We start from the raw sequence: 20,557 nt of genomic DNA on the forward strand, positions 1-20,557 counted from the left end.
GCCTCTGCCCACATGCTTGTGTGCCGCGGGGACTCACCACTTCCTACCCGCACCCCCGGGCCTGCAGGTCTCAGGTGCCCTGGCCGCCCCACCCAGCTGCACCTGCTCAGTATCCTTCCTGGGTGTTGCCGCACCCCCCTCCTGTGTCCTCGCCTGGTGGGACCCCATTTCTTCCACAAAGCTGAGCAGAGTCTCAGGGTGGGGCGCACGCTCAAAAGGAAGCATCTCAGCCACCACAGTGGGGAGCGGGTGACTCTGACCAGTGCCGGCCTGCAGCCTACATGCGGCTGAGGAGGCTGTGGCGGGAATTGCTGGGACTCAGGACGCCTGGGCAGAGGTTGAGGGGCCGCGCATGGCGGGGAAGCATCATGTAGCCTCTCCCAGTGTCCGGGCTGGTGCTTGGGGAACAAGCCTGAGGGCCACAGGCTGATTTCCCAGCCAGGCTCAGCCCCACCCCCGAAGGCCAAGCCTGAGGGTCTGCAGGTGCCGGGCTGAGCCTGTGTGCTTTCTCCTCGCTGCAGGTCCTGAATGAGGCTGTGGGGGCCCTGATGTACCACACCATCACGCTCACCAGGGAGGACCTGGAGAAGTTCAAAGCCCTCCGCATCATCGTCCGGATCGGCAGTGGTTTTGACAACATCGACATCAAGTCGGCCGGGGATTTAGGTAGGCCGGCTCCGAATTCTCTCCTGTGCCCATTCATGCGAGCTCGTCCCGTCTTGCTTGTCCATGGAGGCTTCACTGTCACACTGAGGACCCTGTTGCACATCGCCTGGTGTGGCTGGCGGCAGTGTGTGGTCCCGTCTGGGGCCGGTGTGAGATTGCAGCCATTCTGTTCCTCACAGATCTTCATCTCAGGGCACTTCCTCTCTTTTGGGCAGCAGGAAATCCAGCTGCGGCTTCACACGCATGCAAGCTGCTGCCACACAGGTCTGCATGCGTGTCTGGCTGGTGCCCCTTGCTTGGGTACTGGGGCCCTGGGGGTGAGGGGCAGGGGCATCAGTGTGTGGCTGTAGTAGAGCTCATAGGTCTCTGTCCCAAGACACAGTGGGAACAGCAGTGTGTGTCGCAACCCAGTACATGTGCACTCAGCACACAGAACACTCATGTCTGCGCCTGTGCACGTGCACTCAGCACACGGATCACACACACTCAGCACACAGAACACGCACATCTGCACCCGTGAAGATACACTCAGCACACGGATCACACACACTCAGCACCCAGAACATGCATGTCTGCACCTGTGCACATGCACTCAGCACATGGATCACGCACACTCAGCACACAGAACACACACACAACACGCACATCTGCATCCGTGCATGTGCACTCAGCACACGGAACATGCACACTCATCTGCACCCGTGCACGTGCACTCAGCACATGGATGAGACGCTCATCACATGAACACATGCACCTCTGCTCATACACTCAGCACATGGAACACTCATAGAACACACACACCTGCACCCGTGTACCTACACACACACACGGATCATGCACACGTGTCTGCACCCATGCATGGACACTCATTAGAACAAACTCGGGGCAGTGCTCGGCTGTCCTGCTTGGAGCGCACTTTCTGTTTTCTGCCAGGCTTGGTCTGTTTTTTCTCCTCTTCTTGATGCTGGTAACGGGCGAGGTCATACCCTGCCCTTGCCCACGGTTGGCCAGCGCCTCACGGTTTTGCTTCGCTTTTCCTAGGATACGGTTTATGGCATTGCAAAGTCGGAACCGTCTGTGTTCCTGTGGGAGACGCAGGTGGTGTCGGTAGCCATGCCTCCATTCGGGGGTCTCCTCCTGCACTGGCTTCAGCTGCTTCCGCCGGCGCCCATGGGCCAAAGCCGTGTGCCAGCCTCCTCCCGCCTTTGTCTCTGTGGTGGCGTCCTGGGAAGGGCCGGCCGTGGTGTCGGGTGCAGGCCTGGCGCTTTCTGAGCGGCCCCTGCTGTTTACCATCTCCGTTACTCGTGGAGTTTCCCAGGCCTCGGCTCTGTTCTTCAGCCGGGGATGGTCTGGGGCACCCCTGGGATCTGGCCCACCCTCAGGAGGCCTTTGTTCCAATCTCATGTGGCGCCTGGCTTGGCTCTCCCTCAGTCTCCCTTGTTTAACATTTTTACGTCCAAGTGAGTTGTGTCTGGGGGCTGTGCAGGACCCCACTCTTGACCTCTTGCAGCCCCTGCCCGCACCGCCCCACGTCAGGCCCTCTCCCGGCCCTCGGGACCCCTCGCGGAACCATGCGGTCCTGTCCAGCTTTCGGGCCCATGAATGCAGCCCTGTCCTGGCCTCCTACCCCCTCCTCCTCCCCAGGGAGACAGACGGCCAGTCAGACACAGGAGTGCAATCTTCCGGATGGGGCGGGAAGTGCTGTGCAGGGGAGGCCCTGGCCGGGGACAGGCCAGGGATGAGGGTAAATAGGCTTAGGGAGGGGCACTGGCCGGGGAAGGGCCTGTCTCCGGGGACAGGCCGGGAGCAGGGAGTAGGGGTCACACATGGGCGTGCCTGGCCACTCGGGAGAAATGGGATGGACTTGCTTTCCGGGAATGGCTTCAGCTTCAGTGTTACCGACTGCAGGGTGTGGGGCATGGAGGGCGGAAGGGGCTGCGGGGGCCCGGCTTGGCCTGGGAGAGGCCTGAGGACATGTGCGGATGTCCATGTGGGGGTGTGCAGGTGGAGCCAGCACCCAGATTCTGATCTGGCCACAGCCTCCCAGCAGAATACCCCTGAGAGGAATCGGGGCGGCGGGGTGACGCGGGGAGACGTGTGCTTGACTCTTCCTGGGCGCCCAGCGCTGAGTTGGGAGGGGTCAGGGCAGCGTCTCATGCCCCAGCCCTACCACACACCGAGCAGTTGCCATGCGTGTGCTGCCACGTGAACCTAAAGTGGAGGTGGGGCTCCTGGAGTTGCTCTGTTGCCCCCGACTTGTGAGCGATGTGTTCGTTTCGTGGCCTCCCAGGGTGGCCTTGGGGACACGGCCTTTGGCTTCTTCCTTGGGAAGCTTCAAACCCGCTCCAGCCACGGCGGCCCCGGTGTCCTCCCGGAGGCTGGGCCCGGCCTGGGGGTGACCGCCGTGTCCTTGTCCCCACAGGCATTGCCGTCTGCAACGTGCCTGCGGCGTCTGTGGAGGAGACAGCCGACTCGACGCTGTGCCACATCCTGAACCTGTACCGGCGGGCCACCTGGCTGCACCAGGCGCTGCGGGAGGGCACGCGAGTCCAGAGCGTTGAGCAGATCCGCGAGGTGGCGTCCGGCGCCGCCAGGATCCGCGGGGAGACCTTGGGCATCATCGGACTCGGTGCGTCGGCCACAGCTCCGCGCCTGTGCCCCTCCCTGCATCTGGCGCTGCCGCTCTTCAGCTGTGCCCAGGAGGAGAGGCCCAGGGCGGAGTAGGGCTGCTGCAGGTGTCGGTCCCAACCCAGGACAGGACTGAGTGCGCACAGCACAGGCACCAGGGCCCGGGAATCCCAGGCTGTGTGCCCTACATGCATGGACATCACAGCACACGTGGGTCTCACACGGGCACACACAGATAACATACACGTATGTTACAGCACACACAGCCTCACACAGACATCACAGCACACATGGGTCTCATGGGCACACACAGATAACACACACGGACGTCACAGCACACACGTGGGCTTCACGGGCACACAGATAACACACGGATGTCACAGCACACAGCCTCACACAGACATCACAGCACACACATGGTCTCACACTGGCCTGCACAGAGGTCACAGCACACAGGGCCTGCACGGATATCACACACAACACCACAGCACATGTGGGCCTCACACAGACATCATGGCACACACAGACATCACACATGGATGTCACAGTACACATACTGGCCTGCACGGATGTCACACATGCCACAGCATACATGTAGGCCTCACAGACATCACAGTATACATGACCTCACGGGCACACACAGACATCACACATGGACATCAAAGCACACACGTGGACCTCACGGGCACACACAGATAACACAGATGCCACAGCACACAGCCTCACACAGATATCACAACACACAACACACACATGGGTCTCACACTGGCCTGCATGGACGTCACAGCACACAGGGCCTGCACAGATGTCACACACAGCACCACAGCACACATACGGGCCACACACAAGACAATCATGGCACACACAGACATCACACACGGATGTCACAGCACACACGGCCTCCCACAGGCCTGCACAGATGTCACACGTCACAGCACACGTGGGCCTCACAGACATCACACATGGATGTCACGGCACACATGGCCTCACACGGGCCTGCACGGATGTCACGCCAGCACACGTGTGGGCCTCACAGACATCACACACGGATGTCACAGCACACACAGGGGCCTCACATGGGCACACACAGATAACACACAGACGTCACAGCACACACAGCCTCAGACAGCACACACATGGGTCTCACACAGGCCTGCACAGACATCACACATGGACGTCACAGCACACACGTGGGCCGCACGGGAACATACAGATGTCACAGCACACACGGATATCACATGGCACACGTGGGCATCACACACGGATATCACAGCATACACATGACCTCACAGGGACACACATTGACGTCAGTCATGGGCACGTACGCAGATAGATACGGGCACACGTGTGGGCACGCATATCAACCCCGGTCTAGCACGTGCTCACCCCTTGAGGCCCCTGGAGCTGGCTGTGTGGATCCTGCTGGGGCCAGGGTTCGGGCAGCCGCTGGCTTCCTCTGTGGTCACCAGCAGCTGCCCCTGGCGCTGGCCCTGTCCCCAGGGAGTGGTTTGCCCTTCAGCGACCCCTCGCTCTTCATTTGCCCACTCGCTCTGCAGCTGCCTATCCTGGGCCCAGCACTGTCCTGGGTCCAGCATGCAGCAGTCAGCAGGTCCCACACAGCCAGGCCCAGGTTGAGCTCAGACCAGCGAGCGTGTGCATGCTTGTGCACGTGTGTGTGTGTGTGTGATCCTGGGAGTAGAGCCATGTCTTAAGGGAAAGTGGAGCTGGGAGGGGCCAGGGGAGGAGCCCCATGAGGGAGGGGGAGCATCTGGGCGGGGCCCTGGTGTGGGGTGGGAAGGTGCTCCCTTAGAGGGTCCGTGGAGAGGGTGGGCGGGGGTGCTGCACCTTTTCTGAAGACCCCCTGGACACCTTGGCCCAGGTGCCTGTCTCCCCAGATCACGGGTTCCCCAGGAGGCCCCGTGGGGATGCAAGGACCTTGCCATGCCAGGGACTCCCCTTGACTGGCCGCCCCCCGCTTCCCAAACATCCAGGCGGCCCACTCCTGCTGACCGCTGTCCTTGTCCCGCCAGCGTTTGGGGAATCGGACGTTGCGGGTGGTCTCGGTGAGGCGGCCACACCTAGGTTAGTGGGGGAGGTTGGCTCACGGATGTGCATGGAACACGTGCCTGTCTCTTCCTGGACACATCTCTCACGGTCTCGCTGGTGCCTCCACCAGGACCCCAGGGCTGGCTGCAACCTGCAAGGATCCCAGAGCCCTGAGGTGCCCGTTCCTCATACCTCTGCCCGTCTGAGGCCTGGGCGGCCCCTCCCATCCCAGGGCCATGGCCCACATGTGTGGTTTGTTGAGGGAGGGGAGGAAGGAGGGTGGGCAGGAAGCCCAGGTGGGGGCAGAGGTCGGGAGGGGCCAGGGACTCGGGGCACTGTGGACCTTCAGCTCCGTGGGCTGCCCGCTGGCCTTGTGCAGGGGCGGTGCCTCCGCTGTCTCCAGAGCAAGCCCACAGGACGGGAGGGGCCTCGTGTGTGCCTTGCCTGCAGGGCACCGCCTGTCCTGCAGCCACAGGTCTGACACCTCCCCTGGGGTGTACGAGGGACTGTGGGATGTGGAGGGGGGATTATGGGCTGTGTCTGTGTGTGGCCAGGGATGTCTGTAGTTCCCCTGGTAGAGTAGGTGGGTGTGTTGCCTCCAGAGTCCCGTGTCCTGTCTCTCCTGGTGTCGGGGTCTGTGGTCCCAGCCCTGAAGGCCCCGGGCCCTCCCTATGGCCACTCTGAGGCCTGAGGACGGCGCCTTCCCAGGCTGAGTGTGGAGCTGGGCCCAACCAGCCCCTCCCAGGGCCCCGTGCTGAGTGGGGGTTGGAGCACCCTGGTCGGGATGCCCTCAGAGGGTAGGGCTGTGGCCACCCCCTTCATTAAGGACCCCACCTGCCGAGGTCCCCACCCAGGCCTGGCCTGAGTGTGGGTGGGGACTGCAGGGGCAGGGACTCCTGGCGTCCTGGGGAGTGCAGGGTGGACCGGGCAGGTTGTGGGGGTTTGCCATGGGCATTCTCCCCTGCACTGGCCCAGGTCGTCCTGTGGGCTCTCGGGCAGGCCCCCCTGGAGCTGCTGGGGTGCAGCTGCTTCCCTCGCTCTTGGCGCAGGCCCCTCTGTCTGTGGTGATCTCGTGATGACCCAGGCCAGGTCAGCACTCCCTCGGCCTCGGGAGCTGAGGAGAGCAGTTCTGTCATTAGGGACACAAGCCCCCTGATGCTGCAGCCTCTACCTTGTGGACCTGACCCCTACCCCACCCCGGCTGCCCACCTGGCACCGTTGGCTGCAGGCATCTGCGTCCCGTCCCCCCGCCTCGCCCCTCGCCCTTGTCCCTGAGCCCCATCCCCACCCTCTGTGGGACAGCCTCGTGCTCCAGGCGGGGCCGGTGCTGGGCACCAGCCACTCAGGCTGTCCCAGGGCGTGCATGTCCCCATCTGCCCTCTGCTGTGCACACCCTGTGTCCGGGTTGTTCTTAGCGTGGAATCCATGTGTGTGGTGGCTACAGGAATGTGGAAGCCCTGGGCAGCGTGTGGCTCATGGTGTTGGTGCCACTCGGCGCAGGTGAGGGGGTGGCCGCTACCTCTGCTCTACAAGGTTCTGGTGCCCGTGACTTACATCTCCTTGTTTTTTTGTTTCCTCTCTCCTTCCCTGCCTTCCTTCTTTCTGAAAAATGCACTGTCTCAGGTGCACACAGGAAAATATTGTACACATTCACACCCAAGAACCCACCAGCACGTCGGCAGAGCAGGTGCCTACACACAGACAGCTGCCTCGGGCCCCCTTCTCTGGCGGCCCCGCGACTTATCTGCGAGGACCCGGGTCCCACTTCCTAGAGCAGAGGGCCTTCCCCAGCTCTGCCGAGGTGGGATGATGGGCACGCGGCCTTCTGTGTCCGCCGCCCGTCAGTCGGGGTGATGCCTCTGTGTCTTCGCACGACCCAGCAGTTTCCGATAACGGTTCCATCGTGTGAACACAGCACGATTCGCTCTCCAGACTCTTGGTGACGCATTTTCTAAGTTTTTGGCTAATATTACAAACAAAACTTCTGTGAACACATTTCTGCCCATCTTTTTTGTGCACACAGACTCATGTCTCTTGGGTTTGTACCTAGGAGTAGAATTTCTGAGTCCCAGAGCAGGACGTTGTTTCGCCTGGAAGGAGTCGCTGTTCTTCAGGCAGGTGCGCAGCGTCATGCTCCGGCAGCCGTGTATCCTTGCCAGCACTCCGTGTTGGAGTCTGTGTAATTCTAGCCCTTCCAGCAGGTATTTTGTGATATTTTTATTTTAACCTACAGTTTCCTGATAACTGAGGAGGCTGAGCACCTCTTTGTGCCCTTGGCCACTCGGAGCGCCTCCGGCAGTCTTTTTCATGTTGGTTACGAAGCCCTCACGTGGTCTGCGTCAGGTTCTTGTCAGATGGACATGCACTGTGGATATTTTCATCATTTCAAGATTTTTGTTTTTACTTATTTACCAATATCTCAGGCCATGGCTTGACTTTTCACTTTCTTGACATCTCTCTGTGACAAGAACACGTTTTCAGTTTTTATGAAGCCCAGTGTATCACCCGTTTTTTAGGTGAATACCTTTTGTGTCCTGAGCGATCTGTTTACCCCAGGGTCATCCAGTTCTCTGTGTTTTCTTCTGGAAGCCTCTACCTCTAGTCCAGGGTCTTCTGGGCTGCCACTCACGCATGGTGTGAGGCTGGGATGGCGGCCCGCCCTTTCCCGGGATGGCAAGTCACTGCGGCACAATGCGCAGAGGAGCCCTCCTTCTGGTTGGCTTGGCTCCTCTGCGGAAAGGCAGTTGGCCACATGTGAGTGGGTCCGTCTGGACCCTTCTGTTCCGTGGACCTGTTTTTCTTCCCTTTCTGCCGTGTGACGCTGTCTGCACGGCTGTGAGTCTTGAGATCTTCCGCCGTGTTCTTGACGAGGGTCTCGGCTGTCTTAGGCCCTGCTGTGCATTTCCGTTTCCATTCTGGAATCAGCTCGTCAGTTTTCATTTTGTTGAGTCCTTAAAATCAGTTTTGGGAATGCTGACTTCCTAATAATATTGAATCTTCGGGACACAAATATGATCTCTCCATTTATTTTAGCTTTTCTTAACAGTGTTTCATCGTTACCAGTAGAAGGTTTCCACGTAGTTCATTAAGTTTATTATTTGGCATTTGTAATGCTGTTATAAATGTTTAGTTCTTTGTTTCTTTTTTTTTTTTTTGAGACAGTCTCACTCTGTCGCCCAGGCTGGAGTACAGTGGCGTAATTTCGGCACACTGCAATCTCTGCCTTTTTTTTTTTTTTTTTTTTTTTTTTTTTGAGACAGAGTCTCACTCTATTGCCAGGCTGGAGTACAGTGGCATGATCTTGGCTCACTGCAACCTCCACTTTATGGGTTCAAGAAATTCTCCTGCCTCAGCCTCCTGAGTAGCTGGGATTACAGACACCCGCCACCACGCCTGGCTAATTTTTGTATTTTTAGTAGAGACGAGGTTTCGCCATGTTGGCCAGGCTCGAACTCCTGACTTCAAGTGATCCACCCACCTTGGCCTCCCGAAGTATTGGGATTACAGGCATGAGCCACTGTGCCCAGCCTAATTGTTACTTGATGGTTGGTTATTAGTGGGTAGAAATACACTGAGTTTTGTAAACCAACCTCATATTCCCCAGCCTTCTAAATTCTCCTTGTTAGGCCGGGTGCAGTGGCTTGTGCCTGTTATCCTAGTGCATTATGAGGCTGAGGCCGGAGGATCAGCAGGAGTTAGAGACCAGCCTGGATGGCATAATGAAACCTGCCTCTGCCAAAAACAGATTCTCTTGAATTTTCTCTTGCACACACTGCTGTGTCATCTGCAGATAAACACAGATTTACATTTTCCTTTCTGATCTCTGTGCCTTTTATTTCTTTAATTTTTTTCTTTTTGCCTTTTTGCATTAGCTACAATCATCAGCAGTAGTGAGTGTGGGCGTTACTGTCTTGACGACGTGAGAGAAAAAGTTTTTGACATTTCACCATTAAGCAGGACATTTGCTGTTGGTCTTTTTGTGGTCTAATTAATTGGTCTGATGTTGAGGCAGCCGTCCCAGCTCTTTTGATCAGTGTTTGTGTGGTATGTCTTTTTTTTTTTTTTTTTTTTTTTTTTTGAGACGGAGTCTCGCTCTGTCACCCAGGCTGGAGTGCAGTGGCACAATCTCGGCTCACTGCAACCTCCGCCTCACAGGTTCAAGCAATTCTCTTGCCTCAGCCTCCCGAGTAGCTGCATGCATGCTAGTACAGGCATGCATCACCACGCCCAGCTAATTTTTTGTATTTTTAGTAGAGACGGGGTTTCACCGTGTTAGCCAGGATGGTCTCGATCTCCTGACCTCGTGATCTGCCCGCCTCGGCCTCCCAAAGTGCTGGGATTACAGGCGTGAGCCACCGCGCCTGGCCGGTATGTCTTTTTTCATCCTTTTAATTTCAGCTTATCTCTGTTCTTATATTCATTCATTCAGAGACAAGGTCATGCTTTGTCACTCGGGCTGGAGTGTGGTGGTGCAGTCATGGCTCACTGCAGCCTTGAGCACTGGGGCTCAAGAGATCCTCTTGCCTTAGCCTCCGAAGTTAGGACTGTAGGTGCGTGCCACTGCAATTTTTTTAAATTAATTGTCATTATTATTACTATTATTTGGTAGAGACAAGGTCTTGCTGTGTTGCCCAGGATGGTCTTGAACTCCTGGGCTCAAGTGGTCACCCTGCCTTGGCCTCCCAAAGTGCTGGGATTACAGGTGTGAGCCACAGCACCTGAATTCTGTCTTTCACGTTTAAAGTGTGTCTGTTATTAATAGTATATAGTTGGTTCCTCTTTCTTTTTTCAGTCTGACGGTCTTTGCCTCTTGAGTGTTCAGTTCATTTATTTTTAGTGTAATTGCTGATCATTTGGGTTTCGGTGTCAATCTGGCTACATGTTTTCTGTTCATCCTTGTTTTTCCTTTCTGGCCTTCTTTTATATTAATCAGGTGTTAAATGACTCCTTGCATCTGTTGTTGCTTTTTAATCTATACTCTGCTTAGTGATCGTGTTTAGTTTTACTTTAGAGATTAGGATACGCCTTCATAACTCACTGCCGTCCAGCATAACCTGTGAAGACTCGTCCAGGGCGGCCAGAGGCCTGCGGCGGCTCCTCTCACCCTCGGGCCGATTTTCCACATCTATTATGCAGAAAACCGTACAAAAAGCTATTAGTCATGAGTCTGTCAAGGAATTTTTCAGTAATTTTTCTTTCTGAATATCAACCAACACATCCACCCTTTCTGCCTTGTTTATCCCGCCCCCGATTCTGTCGTCGGGTGTCACATTCCCGTAGCCTAAAGACTGTCTTAGGAATGTGGCTCCACCAGTGACGGATTCCCTCTGCTTTTGTTTGTCTGAAAATATGTTCCTTTTTTTTTTTTTTTTTTTTGGTGGAAGATAGTCTTGCTCTGTCACTCAGGCTGGAGTGCAGCAGCCCAATCTCAGCTCACTGCAACCTCTGCCTCCCAGGTTCACGCCATTCTCCTGCCTCAGCCTTCCGAGTAGGTGGGATTACAGGCACCCGCCACCACGCCCAGCTAATTTTTGTATTTTTAGTAGAGACGGGGTTTCACCATGTTGGCCAGGCTGGTCTCGAAGTCCTGACCTCATGATCTGCCCACCTCAGCCTCCTGGAGTGCTGGGATTACAGGCGTCAGCCTCCAAGGCCTGTTCTTTAAAATTTGTTTTTTAAATTCTTTTCTCTCTGCTTCTGCAGCCATCTGCTGACTTTGACCCCCTGCCTTCAAGCTCCCGATCCTTTTCTTGAGGTTAGCTTCGTCCAGGGAGTTCCGTTGCAGAGGGATGTTTTCGTTCTGGAATTTCTGTGTGGGTCTTTATAGAGTTGCCCTTCATCTTCCAAAGCCTCCATTTTTCTGCTGTTTACATCCACATTTGCTGTCATCTCTGAGCATGTTTATAGTAGGTATTAAGAGCTTTTGCTGGCTGATTCCAGCCCCGGTCATCTGTGGGTCTGTCTGTTTCTAGTGTTTTGTTCTAATTAGAAGCCACATCTTCCTGTCTCTTCACCTACATCATAATAATTTCTTATCATAAGCCAGACATCGTGTGGAAAAGAATGGCAGAGACTAAAGTGAAGAATCGTCTCGCCCCGAACAGCCACTGCTCTCCCGTGTCAGGCGTGGCCGGCGCTGTCCCGTGGCTTTAGCTGGTTTTCGCCACCGGCAGCCCGACCCCAGGGCTTTGTGTGGTGTTGCAGTGGGAAACAGCGTGTCTTCCGCCCTCTGTGCTGTGGGAGGTGCTTTCTCTGTGTCTGCCTGTGTTCTCTTCCTGCCATTCGCTGGGATCCCTGGCAGGGGGCGTTGACAGACGGGGGCTGTTCCTGCACCTGAGGAGCTGCCCGGGTAGTCCGGCCGTGGTTCCAACCCTCGGAACCGCTGCTCCCACCTCCACCTGCTGAGCCCTCCTCCCTGAACTGGTTGCTTCCTGCACCATCCTCGTCCCTGGGGATGAAAGGAGCCACCATGTTCCTTCTCGTAGAACAGGCGCCTCCCTTTCTAGGATGTAGTGCGTTTAGACGGTCCTCGACTCTTCTGACTGGCCTCCCAGCCTCCCCCAGGCCTGTTCCCAGAGTGACTGGGGGTCCCCTGGGTGTTTGGGCCACGTCCGGCCGCCCTGTCTGCCTGGCGGTCTGGTCTCCTTGGCCCTCAGGCCGCCGCCGCCGCGGGCCCCTCGCACGTGTTGTTCCAGCTCTCTGGCTCCCTTCCTGTCCCCTTAACGTCTCCAGCAAGCTTGGTCCTCTCAGGGAGGCCTGCCCTGGCTGCCGCCTTTGAAGCTGCGCCCGCTTCCCACCCGCCCCAGCGCTCAGCCTGCTTCCTTCCTGTGCAGCGGTTCCCTCTGAGGCAATGCAGGAGACACCACGTTCGCAGGCTTGGGGTCATGTGTCCTTTGCAGCCGTACTGTTGGCTCACAGTGGGCGCGTGCACCCTGCAGACCCTTCCCCAGGGAGGAGCCGGCCCCAGCCAGACACGATGGCTCTGGCTCCGTGGCTCCTGTGCTGGGACCTGCGCCAGCCTTAGACTGCTGGGGTGGGGGCAGGCACGTCTGCCCGGGATGGCTTTCTCTGTCACTCCACTCGAAGGGGACAGGACGTGAGCCCAGCGGGGCCTCCCTGGTCTGGAAGGTTCCCTCCTGCCCCCTTTGCCGTCTCCACCTCGTGGTGGCTGGAATTGAGATGCCGGAGACATCAATGGGTGGATCCGAAAGGCCAGCGGAGGGGCCTGGGCATGTAGGGCATGTGTGGGGTGGGTGGAGACCCGCTGACCGGTCCGTTTGACACTGAGTGGTTCATGTCACCTCCTGTGGACAGGCAGTAGGGGGGTGGTGTGGCTGGCAGCTGGTGTGGGCTGAGGGGCTAGTGTACCCTTTCCACCCCTGTGCACAGCCTGCGCCTTGGCAGTGGGCACATTGGGAGCAGACACCTCGTGTGGAGTGGGCGCGGGCACCTTGGCTTGACTACAGCTGGTGTCATCCTTGGCAGATGGTCAAACTGAGGCACAGAGGCTGCTCCGACCCTGGCTGTTGGGGCCGGCCTCCCGGCCACGGGCGAGCAAGGGTCTCACAGTGTGTCTTGACGCCACCAGGTCGTGTGGGGCAGGCGGTGGCGCTGCGGGCCAAGGCCTTCGGCTTCAACGTGCTCTTCTACGACCCTTACCTGTCGGATGGCGTGGAGCGGGCGCTGGGGCTGCAGCGTGTCAGCACCCTGCAGGACCTGCTCTTCCACAGCGACTGCGTGACCCTGCACTGCGGCCTCAACGAGCACAACCACCACCTCATCAACGACTTCACCGTCAAGCAGGTGCGTGGAGCCAGGGACACAGGACTCTCCTTCTGCGGGGCGGTAACAGGTGGGGGTGTCAGGCAGGTCCCTCCCAGCAGCCACCTGCACCTGGGCGAGACCCTGCCTTCAGCGAGCCACATGGCGGCAGCTGCCAGCCCTGCTGGGGGAGCCCTGTCTGCCAGACAGTGTTTTCCATGTTCTGAGTTCTACTCAGGGCGTCTAAAATACTCTGTGGACAAGACAGAACCACATACCTTTGAACACCAAATTCCCCTGAAGCCCTTGCCGCTCTTACAGTGGGGACGGATGCAGCTACCGGGGGGCGTTGCGTCGGCCCTTGTGACTTCCATGCTGTGCTGCCAGGTTCAGGTTTCACATCTGCAGCTGGAACGGGCTGTGCTCAGGTCGGCCTCTGCCTCAGCACAGCTCGGAGCGCAGCCTCAGCCCCGCGTTCCCCTCGAGTGGGTGGAGCTGGGGACGGCTGCCTCCCGCTGGCTCCAGGCCCTTCAGGGAGTCATCGTGTGTGCACAGTGATGTGTGTGTATGTGGGCAAGTGTGCGTGGGTGCATGTGTCTGCATGTTTGAGCTTGTATGTATGTGCATGTGTGTACACATGTGTCAGAGGCCACCTGCCCACTCTAGCTGCCCCAGCAGCCTGTAGCCGCAAAGAGGGTGAGGCCAGGTTCCTGCTGCCCCTTCCTTTGTTCACAGAGTGGGTTTGGAGCCTTCTAGTGGACAGGGTGCAGCACGTGGATGCTGTTCAGATCCCTGCCATCCCTGAGGACCTCGGGTGTGAGGCTTCAATGGGCAGCAATGCACCAAAGAAAAGCCACCGTGACCTGCCCAGCTGTCAGCCAAGCACCGTGGCTGGGTGGACTTCTTGGAATGAAATGGGGGGGCTGCAGGAAAGCCCTGGCCATGAGGCCGAGGGGGAGCCACCCCAAGGGCCTTTTGCAAAAGTGCATGAAAAGCGAGCCTGTTCCAAAGACTGAGGCTCTGCTGCAGGCCCCGCTGGGGTTGGAGTCAAAGACCACGCCTCAGAGCAGACGGCCCTGGGCTTTGCCGTTCCAGGGAGTCCCACCTCGTGGGCTGAGGCCTTGGTTGGGGGAGACTGGGCTGGAGGGGACCCAGAAAAGGGGTACCACAGGGGGACCAAGCCAGGAGCCCCTGCCCAGTCCTCATGTCAGGGCTTAGGCAGGAGGGTGGAGCTCTCTAGGAGCTGTGGGGCTGTGCAGGTCTATACAGGGCCGATCCTCAGCCAGCCCCTCTGGGCCACGGTGCAGCACGCCCGAGGCCTCCAGTCCTAGCGCCGTGGTGAGCCCAGGATGGGGCTGGGAAGGGGCCAGGGAGCTGGGCCTCCCCAATGGCGTGTGTGACCACCTTGCTTCTCTGGCTGCCTGCGCCGCGCAGATCCCTGACTGGGCCTGGCCTGTCCTTATGTCTTCCAGATGAGACAAGGGGCCTTCCTGGTGAACACGGCCCGGGGTGGCCTGGTGGACGAGAAGGCTCTGGCCCAGGCCCTGAAGGAGGGCCGGATCCGCGGCGCGGCCCTGGACGTGCACGAGTCAGAACCCTTCAGGTGCCCCCATGGCCAGTGCCGCCTCCCTGCTCTTCCCTGCCCACTGTCCTGCCGGCCTTGACCTCCAGACGGTGCCTCTGCCAGTCCGGACCCTTGCCTGTACTCAGGCCTCTTGCTGGCCAGCACTGGGGGAGTTTGCCACCCGCTTCGGGGTGAGGATGGAGCCACGGGCTCTCGGCCTGCCTCACCTCGGTCCTGTGAGGGGCTGCTCGTCCTCCTGAGCCCCCCTTTGGACAGGGCTCCTGACCAGCCAGGAGAGAGTGAGGCCCCAGTGTCCGTGAGTGGTCCCCATGGGCCCTGGCCATGGAGTCATGGTGTCCCGTCCAGACCTGCAATCCCTACAGTGCCTTGGGACCCCAGGCAGCCCTGGGTTGGATGTTCAGCCGCAGGAGGAGACACCCCCGCAGGGGCAGTATCAGCCTGCAGCTCCTGGGGCTACAGACCCTTCGGCTGGGAGGGGCCAGGCCAGCATGTGCCCCCATCAGGGCTCCTCCCACGAGGGGCTTGGAGATTAAATCCCTTGGGCTCCCACACCTGCCGCTGTGAGGAGCCCCTGGTGTGTCTGATGGTCCCGGGGCTGTGCTCTTGTGCTCAGCCAGCCTGCCGAGCGGAGCAGGGCCGTGGGGTCTGTGGTTCCCAGGCAGGGCCCCCCATAGGGGGTTCCAGTGCCCAGCCACCTCCCCCCGTACCCAGCCACAGGACTCGGGCTGCACTGACCATGCCTGTGCTGTTTCCAGCTTTAGCCAGGGCCCCCTGAAGGATGCACCCAACCTCATCTGCACCCCCCATGCTGCATGGTACAGCGAGCAAGCGTCCATCGAGATGCGAGAGGAGGCGGCACGGGAGATCCGCAGAGCCATCACAGGTGGGCGTGGGGGCTGCTCGGTCAGGCCTGGTGCACCCTTCCTGCCAGCCCCAGTCACTCGTGGGCTTGTGCCCGCCTGGCAGCCAGGCCCATGTTCTGCCAGCTCGGGACCCATGGTGCTCTCATTGCACCCCCAGCAGGGACCTCTAAGGCTAAAGTCAGGTTGAGCCCTGGTGTCGTGTCTTACACACAGGACCTGCTGGGAAGTTGCTGGGCTGAGCAGACAGGTCCCTCAGCAAGCTGGGCACGTGCTCTGGGCAGGGGGTCCCCACGCTGCAAGGGTGCCGGTGCCCTGAGAGACAGGACCCTGCCGTGCCTTGGGAGCCCCAGGGCTGAGAGGGAGGAGCACACTGCCGAGAACCCTGCTGCCCACATCTTCAACCCAGTGGGCCACGCTCCTGGGACCCCCTCAGAGCCACAGCTGTTCCTTCCTCCTGCATCTCCCAGGCCGGATCCCAGACAGCCTGAAGAACTGTGTCAACAAGGACCATCTGACGGCCGCCACCCACTGGGCCAGCATGGACCCCGCCGTCGTGCACCCTGAGCTCAACGGGGCTGCCTATAGGTGAGCAGGTCCGCTGGCCCGGAACAGCCTCCAGGAGGGCCCCAGGCTTCCCCTGGATCCCAGCACAGCCGCTGGTGGGAGGGGCGGCGTCTCCACTGACTGACCTGGGGGATCTGGGTGGAAGTGGTAAGGCCCACCTCACCTGAAAGGCCCATGAGAACCAGGGCCTCTTGGAAGGAGCCTGGGCTGGGGTGGCCTTCAGGGCTCAGTGGACACAGGACTGCTGTGGGCACGGGGCCTGTGGGAGGAGGGGGCTTTGGGTGAGGCGAAGACCTCATGTTCAAGTCGCCTGGAGACACCAGGGCTCCCCTCCCCTGCCCTGAGAAGTAGCTGCCATAGGCAGGAGCATCCGTGCAGAGGCCGGGATCCTCACCCTGACTGCTGGTCCTCCTGGAGTGGCCCCCTCGGTGCTGCCGATGCTATGAGGGCAGGTGGGGCCCGGCCAGGCCGCCTACAGGTGGGCCTCACGGATGGACCCTCTCCCAGCAGGTACCCTCCGGGCGTGGTGGGCGTGGCCCCCACTGGCATCCCAGCTGCTGTGGAAGGTATCGTCCCCAGCGCCATGTCCCTGTCCCACGGCCTGCCCCCTGTGGCCCACCCGCCCCACGCCCCTTCTCCCGGCCAAACCGTCAAGCCTGAGGCGGATAGAGACCACGCCAGTGACCAGTTGTAGCCCGGGAAGAGCTCTCCAGCCTCGGCGCCTGGGCGGAGGGCCCGGAAACCCTCGGACCAGAGTGTGTGGAGGAGGCACCTGCGTGGCGGCCCTGGCACTGCAGAGACTGGTCCGGGCTGTCAGGAGGCGGGAGGGGCAGCGCTGGGCCTTGTGTCGCTTGTCGTCCGTCCTGTGGGCGCTCTGCCCTGTGTCCTTCGCGTTCCTCGTTAAGCAGAAGAAGTCAGTAGTTATTCTCCCATGAACGTTCTTGTCTGTGTACAGTTTTTAGAACATACAAAGGATCTGTTTGCTTAGCTGTCAACAAAAAGAAAACCTGAAGGAGCGTTCGGAAGTCAATTTGAGGTTTTTTGTTTTTTTTTTTTGTATGTTGGAACGTGCCCCGGAATGAGGCAGTTGGCAAACTTCTCAGGACAATGAATCCTTCCCGTTTTTCTTTTTATGCCACACAGTGCATTGTTTTTTCTACCTGCTTGTCTTATTTTTAGAATAATTTAGAAAAACAAAACAAAGGCTGTTTTTCCTAATTTTGGCATGAACCCCCTGTTGTTCCAAATGAAGACGGCATCACGAAGCAGCTCCAAAAGGAAAAGCTTGGGCGGCGCCCAGCGTGCCCGCTGCCCATCGACGTCTGTCCTGGGGACGTGGAGGGTGGCAGCGTCCCCGCCTGCACCAGTGCCGTCCTGCTGATGTGGTAGGCTAGCAATATTTTGGTTAAAATCATGTTTGTGACTGTAACCATTTGTATGAATTATTTTAAAGAAATAAAAATCCTGGAAAGAGCCAGCGTGCCCAGCATCTGTTCTGGTGACTTTCATGAGGACATGGGTGAGCCTCAGTCCTGGCTCTGGTGACCTGCAGGGCCCAGCTCAGCCTCTCTGAAGTGAGCAGCCTAAGGGAGACCCAGAGACAGTGCAGTGGCAGGTTGGGCAGTGCTCTCTGTGTGTACCGGGCCTGTCCCTCTGCCCACTAGGTCTGTGGGACACTGTAGGGTCTTGGCTTGGAGGCGGCCTGCCCGAAGTGCCCCTGTGGGAGGGAAGCAGTGTTCCAGCCAGGCCGTTGTGTGGATGATGGTCTGACTGGCTGAGGTCCTGCCCCACTGCCCGCCCCCTCCCTTCTTGGCATAGCTCCTGCAGGCCGGCCTGCGACCTGGGAAGACTGTGGGCCACAGGAGGAGGAGGGAAAGCAGATGTCAGGGCTGAGGACGCTCCCCAGACCATGGGTCAGCCAGCCTACGGAAACAGGCAAAAAAGCTAAAAGGGGTCCCGCCTCACCTTGGCCCACAGCTGAGCCTATTTACTGGCGTCCTCTTCGAAATCCCAGCCTCCTGGTTTCTCAGAGCTGCTTTTGGAAGCGTGGTCCATGCAGATCAGCAGTCTCAACTCATTTATGAGGCGGGACTGCGGCGGGTCCAGGCGGTGCGAGGAGGGGCTGCGGCGGGTGCTGGGGAACCCAGGTCCCCTCGGGACGTTTCCATCCCAAGCCTTTCCCTGCGTGCAGGTGGGTTCTCCTACCACCCCAAGCGTCCAGACCCTGCAGTGTCAGCCCAAGTGTCAACGTCCCCTTGCTCCCTGCCCCATCTAAAGCAGAAGCCGGGGGGGCTGCTGCCTTTGGTGGGGGTGCCCCCTCCTACCTGGCTCTGCACCCCCATGCCCACAGAGGTCTCTTGGGTATGGGCAGTGGCTCCCAGTCTCGAGGCCCACGCCAAGGGCAGCCCCGCCTCATGACTGAGGCCTCTGCTTCCTGCCCCCCCGCAGGTGAGTGGCAGAGGCCGCCCAGCCCATCTCCGACCTGTCTCGGGCTCCTCATCTTGGAGCCCCCCGGGCCGCTGAGGGAGGTGGCCTGGGTGGGGTGGGAAGCGTGGGTTCTGGACACGGTTAACGAGCCGGCCCTGGTTTCACTGACGTGGGCACGGGTGTGAGGAGGGGCAGCCAAGGTGACTTCAAGTGTCTGGGCTGCAGGCTGGAGCTGATGTTTTCTGATATCTCTGGTGGGGGCTGCAGAGGCGGCAGTGGGAAGACCAGGAGTTCCGTGCTGACAGCTGGCTCCAGCCTCTCCACAGGCAAGCCCTGGGCTGGGTCACTGGGCCCTGGTCAGCCCCCACGGCAGCCAAGTGTGGGGCTGGCCTCTGGCAGGGTGGGCCGCCCTCCCAGCTCCAGCTGGAGACAGGTCCCGCCCCGAGAGGCAGCCAGGCACTGGGAACTAGCTCTGGACACACAGGCCTGGAGGCTCCCACTCAGCCGGCTTCATTGTTTCCATGTTTCCAAGTTGAAGGGTCGGAGCAGGAATGGAACGCCTCCAAGGGCTGTCCGTGGTGTGAGGCTGGCGGCCAGGGAGCCGGGACGCTGAAGTGTAACTGAGTCTGGGATGTAAGGGACAGAAAGCTGTCAGAAAAGTGTTCCGAGCCTCGAAGCGAACCTCCCCTTGGTACCGCCTCCGAGGAGTCACCCCACCCAGCAAGGCCCCAGGAGGGGTGCGGGGTAGCAGGAGGTGGGTGGGGGGCCCTCAGCCTCGGTTTCCTGGCCTGTGAAATCGGCAGCTCTGTTTATCTCCCTAGAGGCTGGTATTAGGCTGGAGGTTGTGCCAAAACGCTTAACACAAGAACATGAAATAAGGTTTGCATGTTGGAAGGGAAGAGATAAGCCGCTGGTATTTGCTGACAAGCATCTGTGTACAAGACCCAAGAAAATCAGCCAAAGCCTGCAGCTAATCCTGGGACTGGCCAGGTGACCTCACAGGAGCGCCTGTGGTGCCTGCCAACGGTCCCGCCCAACCTGGGGCAGAAACAAAGTCGCAGACAGCGGGTGCCCTGTGACAGGACGTGTCCCGCTGTGTCCTTACGACACATGGTCTGGTCTGCTCGCCCAGTTTCACGGTGAGTGGGCATAGCGGTCAGAACCCGGTCCCAGCCACTGGCACCCGGCTGGTAAAGACCGTGGGAGTGACCAGGGCCGCCAACCATGGTGAACGGTGAGGCCACCAGATGAGGAGATGGGCTGTGCTTGCGGGCAGCGGGCTGTTAATGTAAAATATGTGCACTTTAAATACATTTTACCGAGTGCTAGAGCCGTTCATCACCACCCCGGGCAAAATTTCAGCTGCTTATGTTGAACAAATTCAACAATTTTATCCTCAAATTTATATGCAGCAACAAAGGTCTATGAATTGGGGCTCATAAAACTCAGGAGAATTAAAGAGGAAACAGCCACAGCAGCCTGGTTCTGACACCGAGGGCTCCAGGGCAGGGGCAGGGCCCGCTGGCTTGGCGTGCGCGTGCGTGCACAGGTGTGTGGGTGTCTGCCTGGTGGGCAGGCGGCGTGTGCGTGTGTGAGTGTGTGTGTGAACTGGAGATGTGATTGAGGGCACGGGTCCTGGGCTTCCCCCTCATGGGTAAAACCAGAGCTGCCGTATGCGAGCTGCGGAGGCATGGACGGCCCCTGAGCTCAGACAGCAGAGGGACAGACCATCGACGCATTGGCACTGTGGCCAGACTCCGTTCAAGAAAGGTTGGCAGGGAGGGCTGAGAACGCGGCAGGCACACCCTCCAAGGGCCCTGCTGGAACCCTTGGAGCAGGAGGAAGCAGTGATTCTCCAGGCCTTGGGTAGGGCTCAGAGGCAAGAGGGGTGGAGCTGGGGAGGGTCCGGCAGCCCCAGCACCTCAGGCTACTGCACCTCGGTGGGGAACTCTCCTGTGGCTGCTGATGAACACCCAGGCTCTGGTCTCCTGTAGACGTCCGCCCGGGCACGGGAGCA

The 20,557-nt window shown here is 59.1% G+C and overlaps 2 protein-coding genes across 9 annotated transcripts in view; both read left to right on the forward strand.

Annotated features, from left to right (window-relative positions):
• Positions 1-17,590, forward strand: part of CTBP1 (C-terminal binding protein 1) — a 35,847-nt gene extending 18,257 nt beyond the window's left edge. For 6 of the 8 annotated variants that reach the window (XM_030801131.1, XM_030801134.1, XM_030801138.1 and 3 more), the window contains 7 exons: positions 522-666; positions 3,089-3,295; positions 12,929-13,143; positions 14,574-14,704; positions 15,442-15,569; positions 16,017-16,134; positions 16,621-17,590. In XM_030801131.1, coding sequence (XP_030656991.1) covers positions 522-666; positions 3,089-3,295; positions 12,929-13,143; positions 14,574-14,704; positions 15,442-15,569; positions 16,017-16,134; positions 16,621-16,807 — 1,131 coding nt within the window. In that variant the 3' untranslated portion in view covers positions 16,808-17,590. The remainder of the gene's footprint in view (positions 1-521; positions 667-3,088; positions 3,296-12,928; positions 13,144-14,573; positions 14,705-15,441; positions 15,570-16,016; positions 16,135-16,620) is intronic. The other 2 variants (XM_030801139.1, XM_030801132.1) reach the window with 1 other exon arrangement.
• Positions 17,591-20,021: 2,431 nt separating this feature from the next.
• The window catches only part of SPON2 (spondin 2), a 41,842-nt gene continuing 41,306 nt past the window's right edge, over positions 20,022-20,557 (forward strand). The window contains exon 1 of the mRNA XM_030801142.1: positions 20,022-20,406. The gene's annotated coding sequence lies outside the window, so the exon portion shown is untranslated. The remainder of the gene's footprint in view (positions 20,407-20,557) is intronic.

This window comes from Nomascus leucogenys, chromosome 20, assembly GCF_006542625.1.
Source record: "Nomascus leucogenys isolate Asia chromosome 20, Asia_NLE_v1, whole genome shotgun sequence".
NCBI lineage: Eukaryota > Metazoa > Chordata > Mammalia > Primates > Hylobatidae > Nomascus > Nomascus leucogenys.